The following is a 15,452-nucleotide window of genomic DNA, read 5'->3' on the forward strand; positions in this document are numbered from 1 at the left end:
ACACCAAAAAATTGGAATAGAGGGCAATTATCCATAGATATAAATTGCAGGTATTAACAGCCTACACTACCACCCTCTTGTGTGGAGAGAGAAATACACTGTACATGTAATTAATGAATAAATAAATAATAAATAAATATATTCATCTCTTCTGTCAATCATCTACTATGATCTACAAAATGCTGAGTTTCATATTAAAATAAATTGATCTCGATTTGCTTTAAAGGTAAAGACCAGTATTGGAAACGCCCCAATTTCAAAAAATGAAATGGAAGCTCCTATTACCAATCATGTGAAAGAATATGTTTTGAATATTACATGATGATAAAAATTTTGACGGGAAACCGCCTACTAATTGATATATTTGGTAAATTAGTGTATCTCTTGCCTGTTGAGAGATATGAAATGCACGTGTCGCGCACGTGTGTGTAGTCCCATATACATCTTTCTGTGTACAGTGCTTCTAACTTGATGAAGACTTGGCCAAATTTCTTATCATTTTGATGATTCCAGAACCTTGCAGTACATCTATGCTAGATGATCAACCTTTTCTGATCGATTTCACAACGTTTCTTTCACAATGCAATCGCATGACCATAACTGGTCTTTAGCTTTAATGCAAGCGCAAACCCTTGTCAGTCGTGCATGCAAAAAAAAATGTGGAAAAAATACTTGCTGTTCAGGAACAAAATTTGCAAATGTTTTCTGGTTTTAAACAACTTTAAGGTAAAGACCAGTTATGGTCATGCGATTGCATTGTGAAAGAAACGTTGTGGAATCGATCAGAAAAGGTTGATCATCTAGCATAGATGTACTGCAAGGTTCTGGAATCATCAAAATGATAAGAAATTTGGCCCATTCTTCGTAAAGTTACAAGCACTATACACAGAAAGATGTATATGGGACTACCCTATATCTCTCACAGACCATGAGAGAAACAAATTTACCAAATATATGAATTAGTAGGAGGTTTCCCGGCAAATTTTGTATCATCATTTATTAGTCAAAACATATTCTTTCACATGATTGGTAATGAGAGCTTCCATTTCATTTTTTGAAATTGGGGCGTTTCCAATACTGGTCTTTACCTTTAAAACTATTTCAAAGTAGATTGAAGCAAGCCTTAAACAGACATAAGGATGAACTTTTCTTTAAGAAAATGCAAAGGCGATGATTGTACTTCTTTTCTTTTGTCTCAAGACTTTAAAATTCTTAGTGTCAATGACCCTGCCACTTCAGAAGATGAAAAAAATTGTCAAAAAAGCACTTTTAACTTTGTATACCGGTAGAAATTTCTTAATGTCTTGATCACTATCTTTCCTCCTACGCAATTTTCTGCAATTTCCTCCATGAATTTCTGAGTGTAATTCCCTCTTTTCCCGCTCTACCTTTATCTCTTGGGGTATTGATGCCTAACCTGACAATAAAAATGCAATTATACGTCATTGCACCCACTACGAAAGAAGAGAAAAACAAATTTTATTGACGTCTTGTGCGTGGAGCGAGGGAGTGACTTCAGATAAATAGTGTTCGGTTGAATGTCCTCTACAGGTAAAACTAAATTTATTTTTAAAAAAATTAAAAATCAGAACCTATGAGCCTAGTTTCGTAAAAATTGTTATCAATAACAAGTAACAATAACTGGTATATGGTACTGAATTCGAGGCATTTGATTGGCTGATAGCAAATTTCTCATTTGTGAAAGTTTCAACTAAATCCACCTCGCAACTTTTTTCCTCGGCCAGCTAGCATCAAATAAAAAATACACGTCAGAGTATCAAACGTTTCATTAGAAGTTGTTACCATGGCGATAAGTAGCCTTGCGACTTACTTTCACCCATCAAATCTGCTCCTAAAACCTTTCCCTGTATATGTTTATGGCCTGTAATCTGGATTCACCCCAACCTACTTCTGTATGACGGCACAGAGATGCAATTTGGAAGAAGAAAAAAACATGGTTACCATGGTATTGTTTTATAAGGGATAAGACTACCAAAGATATAATAATTACAACAAAAAAATTAATTAAAAACATCTGTAAGACCTCATCAACAACCGAGTTCATAAGAGGGCAATGTAACTTGATTTGCAGCTTGCACCGTTTTTTGTTTATAACTCTGATGGATTGTAATCCGGATTCAACCCAACCTACTTCTGTAATAGAGTGAATGACTACAAAACGGTCTCTAAGACATCTACAAGAGAGCTGGTAAAAAGAAGAAGCCATTGCTTCCAACTCGTGCTATTCAATAGTTTTTATTAAAGCCTATCTGCACTAGTTCGGCCAGGAGGGATTAGACCTCCCTGCCCGGTCATTGACAGGTGGTTATCTCATCAAATCAGTTCTCAATTAAAGAAAAAGGGACCATGGGGGACCAACAGGTACCACGTAGGTATTGTTTACTATACAGAGGGCGCAATTAGCTACAAGTAGTGCAGTCCCGCTTTAAAAGGGGACCATGTACCATCAAAATAATGTGTACCTTCTTGTAAAAAAAGTACACTCTCATTACAGATTTACAATGAGGCAATTTTTTGGGCTATCCCACTTCTTTGCAATCTGTTTAGTTTTATTTCGTTTGTTCTGTTTTGTTGTTGATATTGTTGTTTTGTTTTGCCTTTAAGCCGTGCTATATAAAGGTTTCAATATAACAAGGTGATATCTTGGTCCTAAGGAGTGTGTTGCAGTAAGGTGTCATTGTATACTTTTAGGTGACACAAATGTCTCATAAAATTTAGCTGACAATCCATGCGTTAAGGATTACAACAGTTAAAAGGGGAAAAGATGTTATGAATACTCTTGAGAACTTGACTCTGACTTTAAACTTCCCAGCGAGTCTAATCTCAAATCTCTAATCATATATTTTGATGAGGTTGGTGCTTTCAATGTTATACAAACACAAATAAAAGTAAAATAAATATCTCATTTGGTTAGTGGTTAGAGAAGGATTAAAGTTGATAAAATCAGGTTAAAAACTGTCGAGAAAAAAAATATTAGTAAAAAATTGTGAAAGGATTGCTTTAAGAATTCAAATATGAAATGTACAAATCTTTGCACCTGCAGCATCAAGGTTTAAAAGATTAAAGTACATTTCAATGTTTAAAAACAAAAGAAAACTGGAATCATTCAATTCAAAAATACATATCAATAAAATTGTCCACATCCTTGTTTTACTACATGTATTAGGGCTGAGGAAAACTGCATCTTTAGCAACCATCTCATATTCTTGCCCGAGGTTCCAAGCATTGAACTTCCTTGCTACAGAACAAATAGCCTTTGAGGTTGAGTCCCTATGTCACTCCACAATATCAAACTCTCAAACAGGGACCTTTTCACAAAAACTGAGGATGGGGAAACTATTAAGCATCCACAGGAAAGTGATCAAAATCTTGACTGTACACACATTTAATGCATCATGTACATTTCAGATTGTAAAACTTAGATGTATATCACGGTGTGCATCACAGAAATGAAGGTTAGTAGTTAGTATGCAATAACTGTGCAGTCCTTGGGGGCCACATGCTCCCAGAGTACTAGAACAATGGTGAAATTTCTACTTGATTCCTATGAAAATAAAGAAGTTAGAACATTTTACACAACCTGTCACCAACAAGCAGGATTTTGATAACAAGATGTAAGAATATAATGGCAAAGGTTGCCCACAACTTGTATTTAAAAAAGAAAATTCACTGTCAATAATCGGAAAACTACGAAGTATGAAAATCAAGGAATATAGAGAACGTGTGAGAATATATAGACAAATATATGGGCAAAACATAGAAGGGGGAGATGTACTTTTAGGCTGTATATAGTATCCCCATTAAATATTTGATACATGATTTGGCAATGGTAGTGTTCTCATTGATATTACAGCTCTGTTGTTGATGGATAAAGCAAAATGGAATGATTTTGAGCATATTGTATAAAATACTAAGTATTCATATTTGAGGGAAATGGAATGAATTAGAGCATATATCTGCAAAGGGTTTCTTGTATATTTCAGGGAGGGGTTTTCAGAAGAATTTTAACGTATGCTAAGTTTTATTTTTATAGGCACACATGTAACAGATATACAATTTGGCAATGGTACCTGGAGAAAGTTTGATGTAGACTTAGGGAAAGGTTTTCTAAAGTAAAATGTACTTTCAACTTGTGCTTCTTTTGTCTAAAGCCGGGGTAATAATATCACTAGGAGGCCCTCAGGGAGAACAGTTTTAATACCAATGAGGCAACCCTGCGTAAAGAAAACAGGCTGCTATTATATGAAACTATGGAAACATTATTGCTCTAGTATACTTAACAATGTTGATTATGATGTTGATATTGACATTCACGAAACATGCTAGAAGATACTAGAGCATGTCTGCAAATTGCCTGTTGTAAATGTCTGGATGGGCTTTCTGAAGCAGTTTGAGCTTTTGCTTCTTCTCCTTCAAGGATAGCTTGGTGTTGTCGATGATGGTGTTCATGAGATTCCGCATGGCGTCTTTAGTGTAGTACTAGTCTTGGAATATATACTAGACCATGTCTGCAAAGTGCTTGGTGCATTGTAGACCGTTAGATGGGCTTTCTGAACTTCTGAATCAGTTTCAGCTTCTGCTAATCTCCTTCAGAGTAGTTTGGTGTTGTCGATGATGGTGTTCATGAGATTCCGCAAGGCCTCCTTGGTGAAGTAAGTACTGGTCTTCGAAGATACTAGAACATGTCTGCAAAGTGCTTGTTGTAAACCTCTGGACGGGCTTTCTGAAGCAAATTTAGTTTCTGCTTCTTCTCCTTCAAAGATAGCTTGGTGTCATCGAATCGACGATGGTGTTCATATGATTCTGCAAGGCCTCCTTGGTATACTACTTGTCTTGGAATATACTAGAGCATGTCTGCAAAGTGCTTGTTGTAAATGTCTGGACGGGCTTTCTGAAGCAACTTTAGTTTCTGCTTCTTCTCCTTCAAAGATAGCTTGGTGTCATCGAATCGACGATTGGTGTTCATAAGATTCCGCAAGGCCTCCTTGGTATAGTACTTGTCTTGGAATATACTAGAGCATGTCTGCAAAGTGCTTGTTGTAAATGTCTGGACGGGCTTTCTGAAGCAACTTTAGTTTCTGCTTCTTCTCCTTCAAAGATAGCTTGGTGTCATCGAATCGACGATTGGTGTTCATAAGATTCCGCAAGGCCTCCTTGGAATAGTACTTGTCTTGGAATATACTAGAGCATATCTGCAAAGTGCTTGTTGTAAATGTCTGGATGGGCTTTCTGCAGCATTTTCAGCTTCTGCTTTTTCTCCTTCAGGGATAGCTTGGTGTTGTCGATGATGGTGTTCATAAGATTCCGCAGGGCTTCCTTGGTGTAGTACTGGTCTTCGACCTCAAACTGTTCCGTTGTCACCATCTGGCAGAAGACCACTTCAGACAGAATAAACAAAACGGATAGGAGTTGAGAGAGAAAACAGAGTTATGAAGAAGAAAAAAGCAATATAACGTAGACCAAAATGTTCATTAAGCCATATTCTATGCTTGATTTTGCAATTACATGTATACGCTATATCCATTTTCATGATATAAAAAAGAAAATAACGGCGATATGCCATGTTTAATAGCAAGTATTCACTTCCAGCAAAACAAATTAAAAACATTTGCTTTCTTATTGAAAACCTAAATACATCTCATCACAAGGTGGCGCTGTTTATTCACCATGTTCTATCACAATAGAATTCTCTCCTCTACATCGGAAAGTGGAAATAATGTGTCCAGGAACATACTTGATGGCAGATGCATAACGAATTTTAGAAGCATGTTCTTGATGGACAGAAATTCAAGGAGACAAAAGATTCAACATTTCGTCAGCCGGGTGGCAGAAGGACATTAGCGCGTGAGTGACTCGAAAACTACTTTTCAAATTATTCGCATTTAAAGATTTGTTTTATATTTAAACTGCTTTCCGTCCCCAAAATTGGTTTAAAACATAAAAGATTAATAGAAAAGTTGAAGTAGAACACGGCCAAAAAGAAATTCTTGGAAATAAGTCAGTTTTATAAAAGTTTGAGGCGATTTAGTGCCAACGCCCTTCTGCTTAAAGTTTCATTGTTGACCTGAATTTCGAGCTAACGTACTTCTGCCAGCCAGGTGACGATTTATTCTTGAAATCAGAAAAACTGATTTGTTAACGCCTAAACTATTCCTGCTAAAAGCGATCAGAAAAATAGAAATTCACAAATCTAAAAATTGACACAAATAAACTGACAGTTAACATTAATCAAAACTGTATAAAAGATGAGAGATATAAGTTTGAAACTAATCACAGGACTTGTAATCGTTTTTGATGTACCGCAGCTCTAACATCACAGGTCCCAGTTCCCTAAATTTGCAACAAACTTAAATTCACAATCATTTATTTCACTCAATAAAAATAATGAATGTGTACATCAATTAATTATAAAGTGAAGAAAAAAAATACAAAACAAAGAATTTACAATATATAAATGCAGAGTAGCAAAAAAATACGAGACAGAGATCAGGTTTAGTGAGGACCAGCATTGAAGATTGAAAAACTTAGTTTTGGAGAAGAAGAAGAAGAAGAGGGGAGGGATATTATTTGAGATAAGTTCTTGAGCTTTGCTAGAAAAGAATTAGAAAATGATGAAAGGACTAGAGTATGTGGAGGGCCATAAATAAACTGAACAAAACACTGTCCATACCTCTGCAGTGGTCCTGTTCACCCTGTTTAGCCTGCGCCACGCGCGTTGTAACCGCTTGAAGAACTGCCTCCGGGACCTTGAAGATCTTATTCTGGGTGTCCAGGAAGAAGGACACCAGGTTCTTGGCTTGGACGGCCGACAGGAGAGGGCTGGATATGATGGCCTCCTGGAGGGTGTTGCAGACGTTGGTACGATTGTCCACCTGCCAAGAACGAGAATTCAGAAATGACATTATTCCCAATGTCTACAGACAGGACTTACAATTCTTGAGTATCTGTCCACCTGTCAATTTCTAAAGGGGAAGCCAACCTTTTAAAGGCATCGTTTTTAAATCTGAGATGCATGACCCTGCGTGTTATCAGTGTCTGTAATATGGTGCAATATTGAAGCCCTAAAAAAATTGCGCTTTAAATGATCATGAAGTGCCTCAAAAAGTATAAAGATCTTTGAGTGACCGGTTTTACCATACTCATTTTCCCCAATAGACTGTAGTGTTATAAAAACTGTTAGGAAAACAGAAAATTTGATTATGATTTCCAATCATAAATATCTTGATAATCAGACAGGCGATTGGCTTGTAAAGTCTTGGGATTCCTGACTGACCTAAAGGTTTATAATTATCATTGTAGCATGAGCTAAATCCAGGATTGTTTCGGAATCTGAGACAATGTTACCGAGTCACTTTAATACAAGCATGAAAATGAGAGAAACAGGTCACTGAAAGTTTGAGTGAAATCAGATCAAAAATAAGAAACTTATGAACTTTTTAAAAATTGATCAGCACTATCACATTTCTTTACCTGATAGGCCAGCCTGATGGAAGACTTCTTTCCAGCCTCGCCCATGAACCTTAACAGCGCCCTCAGCCGCAGTCGGGTCGCCCCCGGCAACAGGAGGAGGCACAGCTGGGTCAGCTCGATGGCCCGCGAGCCCTTCCCGCCTCCAAGCGCACCGAGGATCGTCGTGACGATATCCATAAGGAGAGGCGTGATGAGGGGTTCTTTTCGGCCGTCGGTGTAAAGTTTGACGATAGTTTGGAAGAGGAGGAGCTTGCGGGCGTGCAGCATCCCCGCCGTGTGGGTTCGGCTGGAGCAGAAGTCGCGTTTCAGGTTATTCCCATCCGGGTGGGCGTCTAGACAGTGGATTGCGGCTCTCAACCATGGGTCAATGCTGTGTCGATGGAACGAATAGCATTATTGCAAATATATCGTACAGGAGGATAATCATGTCATACACAACGTATTATACACTAGTAGTGTATAGAATTGACATACGTATGACCTACAAAGGGTTTCTCACATACATGTATGTGAGATACTGGGAAAATACTGGGAAAATTCTCCTGGAAAGTGTGATTTAAAACGTCTTTTACAAACAGTTTACTTGAAAATCACTCTTTTCAGAAGAATTTTTCCAGTATTTTCCCTTGTTGTTATGTTGTGACGATATCTCTAGTTTCTAGTGATTGAGCTTGTGGAAATTGGGTATATGATTTCTGTTAGTAATACAGTCAAACCTGCTTTTAATAGTGACCACCTGTCTACAAGGACCACATTTTTATTTTCCCTTGAAAATGGTTTCTCATTGAGACATGTACTAAAGAAACCAGTCTACAAAGACCACTTTTTGTGTTTCCCTTGGTTGGTCGCTATAGACAGGTTTGACTGTATATAGAAGTGTGTCTCGAAAAGAGAAACAATTATTACTTGTTGACATCAGGCCTCTGGACATTCCGTCTACTGGACATCCTCTTGGCCGGGGTATTCAGGTTAGGCATAGACTTCTCTACATGCTCTGCAGACTCGTAGTGGTAACTGGCTGCACAGGCAAGCAGATTATCCAGGTGGGGGAGTTCCACAAGATGTAAGATCCTCTGGATGATGACCTCCTTCCAGATTTCACTGATTACTACAGAAACAAAAAAAGTTGCAAAGAATTTTCAATTCAATTCAATTCAATGTATTTCTCCACAAATGCAAAACATAGGAAAATACGTAAAATAAAATACATACTATACATACAATACAATAATAGAACATGTACATCATATATAAAACGACTCCATATGGAGCAATGAGTGATTTCAAGTTTGGTGTTAGTGTTAATGTTAGTGTTTAGAGCAGTCAAGAGCTCTTAAATCGAGCGGAGAATTTGCTGATGAAATTAAGAGCCCAATACTGATATCAAAATCGATAGTTTAACACCAACCGTGACGTCACCCCATACTTGATTTTACGACCATGATTTAAAATTAGTACATCGAAACTAAAGATATCACGAAAAGTACAGAATAAATTTACACCTATTTCTCTGGTCTTAGAAAATAACTAATTTTACACGAAAGAATATAGGAATTATGTGTTTCACATATTTTTATTTGATCGTCAGACAATAAATTGGCGTCCTTCGTGCGTTGAATGTGTGCGGGTACAACACTAACACCGAACTGGAAATCAACATTTGCTTATTCCCTAGGGGCTAGTGTTAGTGAATAGGACATTTGTACGTAAAATATTAACACCAGCCACAAAGGTCGATTCAGCAGACGACAATTTTGCAAAATCGATAACACTAGCTACCGGAAGTTGACGATATTCAGAGGTCAAAGCCTTAACACCAGCAGATTTCCATTTCGGTGTTTAGGCTGGTGTTAGTGTTTATTAAACACTAACACCAGCCTTAAACACCCAACTTGAAATCACTCAATGTGTGTTTTAAAAAGAAACAAAATCAGCAAATGTAGAAGGGGTAGTCAAAAATCAAAATTGATTTGTCGAGGACTACCCCCAAATGAATGATTTTGTTTGCAACAGTTTCATGCTGCCAAATAATTGCATAACAATTGACTCAACACTGTATTTTTCCAATTCGTAAAAAAGGACCAGCTTAAACGTGGTATAAATCCTGCTTTTAAAGGTATTACATGACTGGGTCATGACCCAACATTGACGTAAAACAAGAACCTTTAACTAAGTGCAAGGGAAGATGCTTGCAAATGTTTTGTGCGGCCAAATTGATGCCATGAAATAAGTGAATCATAAACTGATGCAATAGATTTTTGCAATTCACAAAAGATCTATTTTATTTTTACAAATCATGGAATTTTCAAGTTGTAAACGCTTCAGGCTTTACATTATACAAGCAGTAAATTTTCATCATACCTTGTTTAGAAAGCTTCCTCTCTCGCCTACTCTCCCTACCGAAGCTCTTCAGGCCCGGGGTAGCAGCACAGTCCTGTAAGTTGCGGCTGGCAAGAGGCTGACGAGTTGGGGTGACGATGGCTGTGAGGGCCTTTGAGTGGGGGTCTTCAAAGGCGGGGTTTTGTATCCCTTTCATGTTCGAGGAACGCCCCTCTGCAAGGGATGCTCTGAATTATGAATGACAGAGAGAGATAGAGAGAGACAGCAAAAGAGAGGAAAAAGTGGAGAGAAAGAGAAAGAGAGAGGGAGAAAGAGAAAAGAGACCAAGTTAAATTCGGTATGGAAGTGTATCTTCAGAAAAATCCAAGATGTCTATTGCCTTTGTTTTGAAGAACTCTGTCATTTTCTTCAAACAAATTACATGATTCTTACATGAAGGAGATATCAAATCTGTCTGAAGTGCATATACATGTACATGTACATGAAGTATACCAATATAACTGTCTAAACAGGCCGATATTCGTACAACTGTATACAAATATATAGCTATCGGAAGACGTATAGTATTAACCAATCAGAACGCAGAAAACTATGCGACTATACAACTATGCTTCAGACCTGCCAACCTCTGGAGTTCAAAAACTGTATTCTTTAGTGTCAAAAGTTGTATTTTACTGACAAAAGTTGTATTCTTGAAAATAAACACAGATTGTTACGCGGATCAATGCCTCTTACAGTTTCTACCTACAGGAAGAATTTTTTTTATTGATCATTGGTTGAATATGTATTATTTCGTCACGACTGGTGTGTTCGATGAACCAATAAACATCCCCAAATTGCCAATGTGAGATGCTTGTAGGATACTTTACAGGACAGAATGGACATTTTGCCATTGAAAATGGCGGACGCACACACAAATTTTTTTTTTTTTTTTTTTTTTTGAAAATCGTATTTTATTAAGGAAAATCGTACTGTCGTATTTGCTTCTAAAAATCGTACTAAATACGACTAAATCGTACTGGTTGGCAGGTCTGATGCTTCCATCGAAGCACTCGTGAACGCATACATAGTTTCCACATGCAGGGCGAAATGCCATAACTCTGTAAAACTCTATGACTCTATATCTACACAGCCCTCAGATAGACAAATAGTTTTAACCACCACACACCATTACACCTCAACATTATTCTTTCAGGTTGCAATAATTCCATTTCACTTTTTTAGAAGCACAGTCAAAATAAATCAAATGGAATCTAATTTAAAAAAAAGGGGATGGAAGCTGAGGACTTTTGTTACATCATACCTGCGATCAAATTTGGCTGTTCTACCTAACCCAATGCTGTGGCGTATCCTTCTCTTCCTGTCAAAGGGCTGCTGTAACATGTCAATGCTTGCTCTCCTGGTAATGAAAAGAAAACAAAATAAGAAGGAGTTTAGATTCCCACTGTCTTCATCCATCTATAGAATTAGGTTTTCATGGGAAATTTGACACCATTCTGGTGTTGGCCCAATAACAGGTGTTGTCCATCACCAAGTTGTGATTGCTTGCAACTGATATTTGCAATCGATTGCAACTCAACTTTCTTGCAACGGCCCACTAGTCTCCTAAATGTCCTAGGATGTTGATAGTATTACAGTTTTAGTAATGAAATTAAGTTAACTAGATCTTGCTTTTATTCTCCCCTTCTCTCTTTTACTATTGGGGCATTACAAAAGAGACGAGTTGCGATCAATTGAAAATTTGGAATTAATCGCAAGACTTACGCTTGATTTGGGGGATTTTCAATTGATTGCAACGCCCAATAAGACAGATAGGTCTTGTGTTATGAACAGTGCCCTAGCCTGCCATCGTATGGAGTTCTCATCATAATATCAAATTTCCCTCACCCTCAAGATTTGCACATGATGAAGAAAAAAACTGCAGCGGTTTGTTGCTTCATTTCTGAACGAGCCTCTGCAATGAGGTTCAAAACCTTGATAAAAAGAGGACACCTAAACTTTATATTCCAAAATTTGTTTTTTTCCAAGAGCTAAGCTGATTCTCTTTTTGAGGGCACAACGAACTGTTCAATGTGCCATCTCTTACCTTTTGCACGCCTTTGATTTATTGCTAGGTGAGAAGTCTATGGACTCTGTTTGTAATGCTGTTCTTTCTTCACTCAATGATTCCTCATTGCTGTCTTTACTTGTAAACCTAAAGAGAAATTAGAAGGAAAAAGAATTAATAAGTCAAACAAAATACTCTCTTTTCAGAAAATATTTGTAAATGCTTGAGTTACAAATGTATCCTGTGGCAGAACTAATATCCATTCAGTGTAAACAATTACTTTTTTGGTCACAGGAGTTCCTTACAATTTTCAAAAATGTCAGAGTGAGATTTCTGCAATCTTGCCTCACCCATCCCAACTTTCTATTTTGTTACAAAACTGTGAGATTTATATACATTAAACTTATTAAAGTTGCCTTGAAGCTCTTTTTTCTTTTCCTTCTAATTTGATGAATGATATTCACATACTGGGTATGATGAATATATTTGAAAGTTCAAATGAGGTCAATATTAGGCTTGATCTTTTATGAATTTTAACTGCTAATAATTCTTGTAGACATAACAGAACTACTTTCAATTTTGATTCATGATATTGAATAAACAAAATCAAACTATAATGATATCTGATTTTTTATTTGCAATTTCAAAGAAAGGTGCAAAAGCGGAATGCAGAGTAGATCTCTCTGACCATAATATAATTGGTCACTTTTTAATATAAACAAAGCTTGCTTTTACCTGTAATATTGTGAGTTGCTGTCCATAAATACTGCCCTCTTGTGGCCTATGTTCCAAAAGGCTTGTGCATCTTCCATGATGTTTTGGTCGAGAAAATACTGAAAATAAAAAATGCAATTTGTAAGAAAATGATGAAATAAATCAGAAAATATCAATGCAAAAAGTGCCCTACAGATGACACCCTCATACCTCACACATTACAATGCTGTTTCATAATTTCTTTGCTTTCTAGTTTTACATGTAAGTACATTACCCTGCAACTTCAGTTTGACACTAAATCAGGAGTACCACTAGGCACTAAGTACCTATAACAAGCCTAATCCGACAATTATAACCAGTTGTGAACACTGTAGAATTAAATATGGATAATGTATCAGTTTTGTACAGAAACTGCTTATTTCACGATTTTATTTTCAAATCAGTAATATCTCCAAACTTCCATTTCAAATTTCATTGTCATCTTGTAGTGATCCAGATCATGGCCATGAATAGCAATCCTCATAAAAACAATGAAACATATCCGCCATAAAACCCCTAAAATGTATAAAATATAAGAATTCATGAAAATAAAAATGTAAGAAATCATGAAAATAAAAACAATAACTGGAAGAATTTGAATGGATATGAATTAAGAATGATGGACTTTTGATACCTGGCACAACTTTGCAATCTTCTCTCTTGTGACGTCTTTCACATCCGAGTTTTCCCTCTCCAGATAGTCACAGATCACATCCACTGCATCTGACCCCAGGAAGCAATCCTCGTATGACCTCATCATGTGCTTCCTGGTTCGGACATCCACAGCGGTCTTCAGGTGATCAACGATGGCGTTCCACATCTTGGTGGCTCGGAATGGGCCGGGAGCTATTAAACAAATATAAAATAATGCAATTATCATTTATTTCCTAACTTACATACATGTAAAACCCCACTCCAGCAAAGCATAGAGAGTCAAAGCTAATGCCTATTGACCTCTAGCGTTGCACTACGTGCTAATAGGCAGCAATTGCACACACGAATAGTCAATACACAAATAACAAACAAATGCACACAATGATGCTGATGTGGCTGTAAGCAAGTTTGACAGTAGACTCACAATTTAATTTTTTTTAATATTCTTTCTAACATTGGTGAGTTGAAAAAATTGTATTTTACTGCTACATGTATTTAGGTGTCATCAATCGTCACTAAAGTACCGATTTTTAGTGAAATCTGTTGAGTACGATGATGTTTGAAATGTTGAGAATCAATAGAACAGGTTTTAATACACAGCCAGGGTAGTAATGCAGAGCTACATGTATGTGTGGTAAAACCCCTACTAAGGATTTGGAACTTGGAAGCCTGCAAAAACTGATCTCAAAATGTGTTGGTAGCAGCAAAATGAAAGCAGACATATGCAAACTTGAGATCAAAAGACTCTGTGGTTTTCTCTCTATGAGTATGAGTATGAGTGAAAATAGAAACCCTCATAAAACACTTTCAGTTGCAAAATTCATACTTGAAAGGAAAATGATTGCAATTTTGCTAGTAATTATTGTTTTGCCACCACAATATTAGGAAAGTTTTTAATTGTATACAGGCGCCCTTTCACAAGTTTTGAGATGTCCCTTTGCAAATCCCTGCAAAGCCCTCTAAACTAGATCTAGTTTAACTTTAAAGCAACCTAAATTTAAAACGTACTTACAATGTAAGGTCTAGTAGTACAATGCAAGATAAAGCATCCAAATAATTTATAAGAATGAAAAGGAAGTTTAGAATCTGAAGTAGATCTAGACTATTTCATTTTTGTTTGCAACCAGATCGATGGAGAGCCTCATTATCATAATTGCATAACATTAACAATATTGAAAGTAAAGATTAAAACTCCTCCAACAGGCAACAGGACATTTCTTTTACATCGAATTCTCAAACTTTCAAATTCATCATCATATTCCTAACAACACTCAAATCAACAATAGTCAATAGACCTCTACATCCATCATTCATTCATCGTTCATGGATTCATGGTCATCGTAATCTTTATAAATCATGTCAATCATGCCAATTAATCAATCATCAATCTTAACACATCATTAATACATAATAACATTGATATTCTGATTGGTAACGGACAACGAGCTGAGTTCTGAAACGAAACATCAAAGTTCTGAGACGGTGCAACATCAATTTCATCACACTGACACTGCACTCAGGCAAGCGCTCGCTCCGCAGCTCGCAGCTTTGTGCGAACCCCTGCGCTACCTTGGGTGGCGCCTGCGATGGGGGTGGCAATGGACCCGTTGCATGCATGTCGCAACGACGGAAGGCCGAGCCGATACCAAACGGCCATTCTCCTAGTAAATTAATCGCATAAATAAAATAAATAGCTGTTTTAAATGGTAAGATAATTTTGCAACTTCGTCTTACTCGAATTCGGCTGCTCTTCCCCATGAAGATTCATATTATTTGCCGGTTCTGCGAGCATTTGGAATCCAACCAATGTTGCCATTTTGAATTTCCCTGGTTTGAATGGGAGCTGTTACATGTTCTCATTGTTTGTACAGGATGTTGAGGTGCGGCGGAAATTTCAGGAGATATGACACCATTCTTCATATGCTACCATGCATGGCTTAGCTTTGGAGGCGATTTGGACTGACTCGGAGCGGCATGAAATGCCAAAATTAAACAATGTTCCCATTTCCCTCATGTATTCATTTTTTATGTCTTTTATTGTTTATTTCATTTATTCGCTCGATCATTTTCGAATTTCATCTTTTTCTTCGATTTAACATTAATTCTTAGTATAGTTCTCTATATATTGTTTTTATGTTTATGATATGCCTAATAATATTTCATCAAC

At 37.0% G+C, this 15,452-nt stretch overlaps 1 protein-coding gene across 1 annotated transcript; it reads right to left on the minus strand.

Annotated features, from left to right (window-relative positions):
• Nucleotides 1-1,575: 1,575 nt before the first annotated feature.
• Nucleotides 1,576-15,193, minus strand: LOC583504 (DEP domain-containing protein 7). Its single transcript, XM_030988632.1, has 10 exons — nt 15,020-15,193; nt 13,266-13,477; nt 12,614-12,711; nt 11,918-12,025; nt 11,135-11,230; nt 9,853-10,058; nt 8,398-8,599; nt 7,492-7,861; nt 6,692-6,893; nt 1,576-5,399 (listed from the first exon to the last, which is right to left on the minus strand). Exons 1-10 carry the CDS (start codon nt 15,099-15,101, stop codon nt 5,203-5,205), a joined length of 1,773 nt encoding a protein of 590 aa, XP_030844492.1. The 5' UTR covers nt 15,102-15,193; the 3' UTR covers nt 1,576-5,202.
• Between the last annotated feature and the right edge of the window lie 259 nt (nt 15,194-15,452).

This window comes from Strongylocentrotus purpuratus, unplaced genomic scaffold, assembly GCF_000002235.5.
Source record: "Strongylocentrotus purpuratus isolate Spur 01 unplaced genomic scaffold, Spur_5.0 spur5_scaffold_17, whole genome shotgun sequence".
Taxonomy (NCBI): domain Eukaryota; kingdom Metazoa; phylum Echinodermata; class Echinoidea; order Camarodonta; family Strongylocentrotidae; genus Strongylocentrotus; species Strongylocentrotus purpuratus.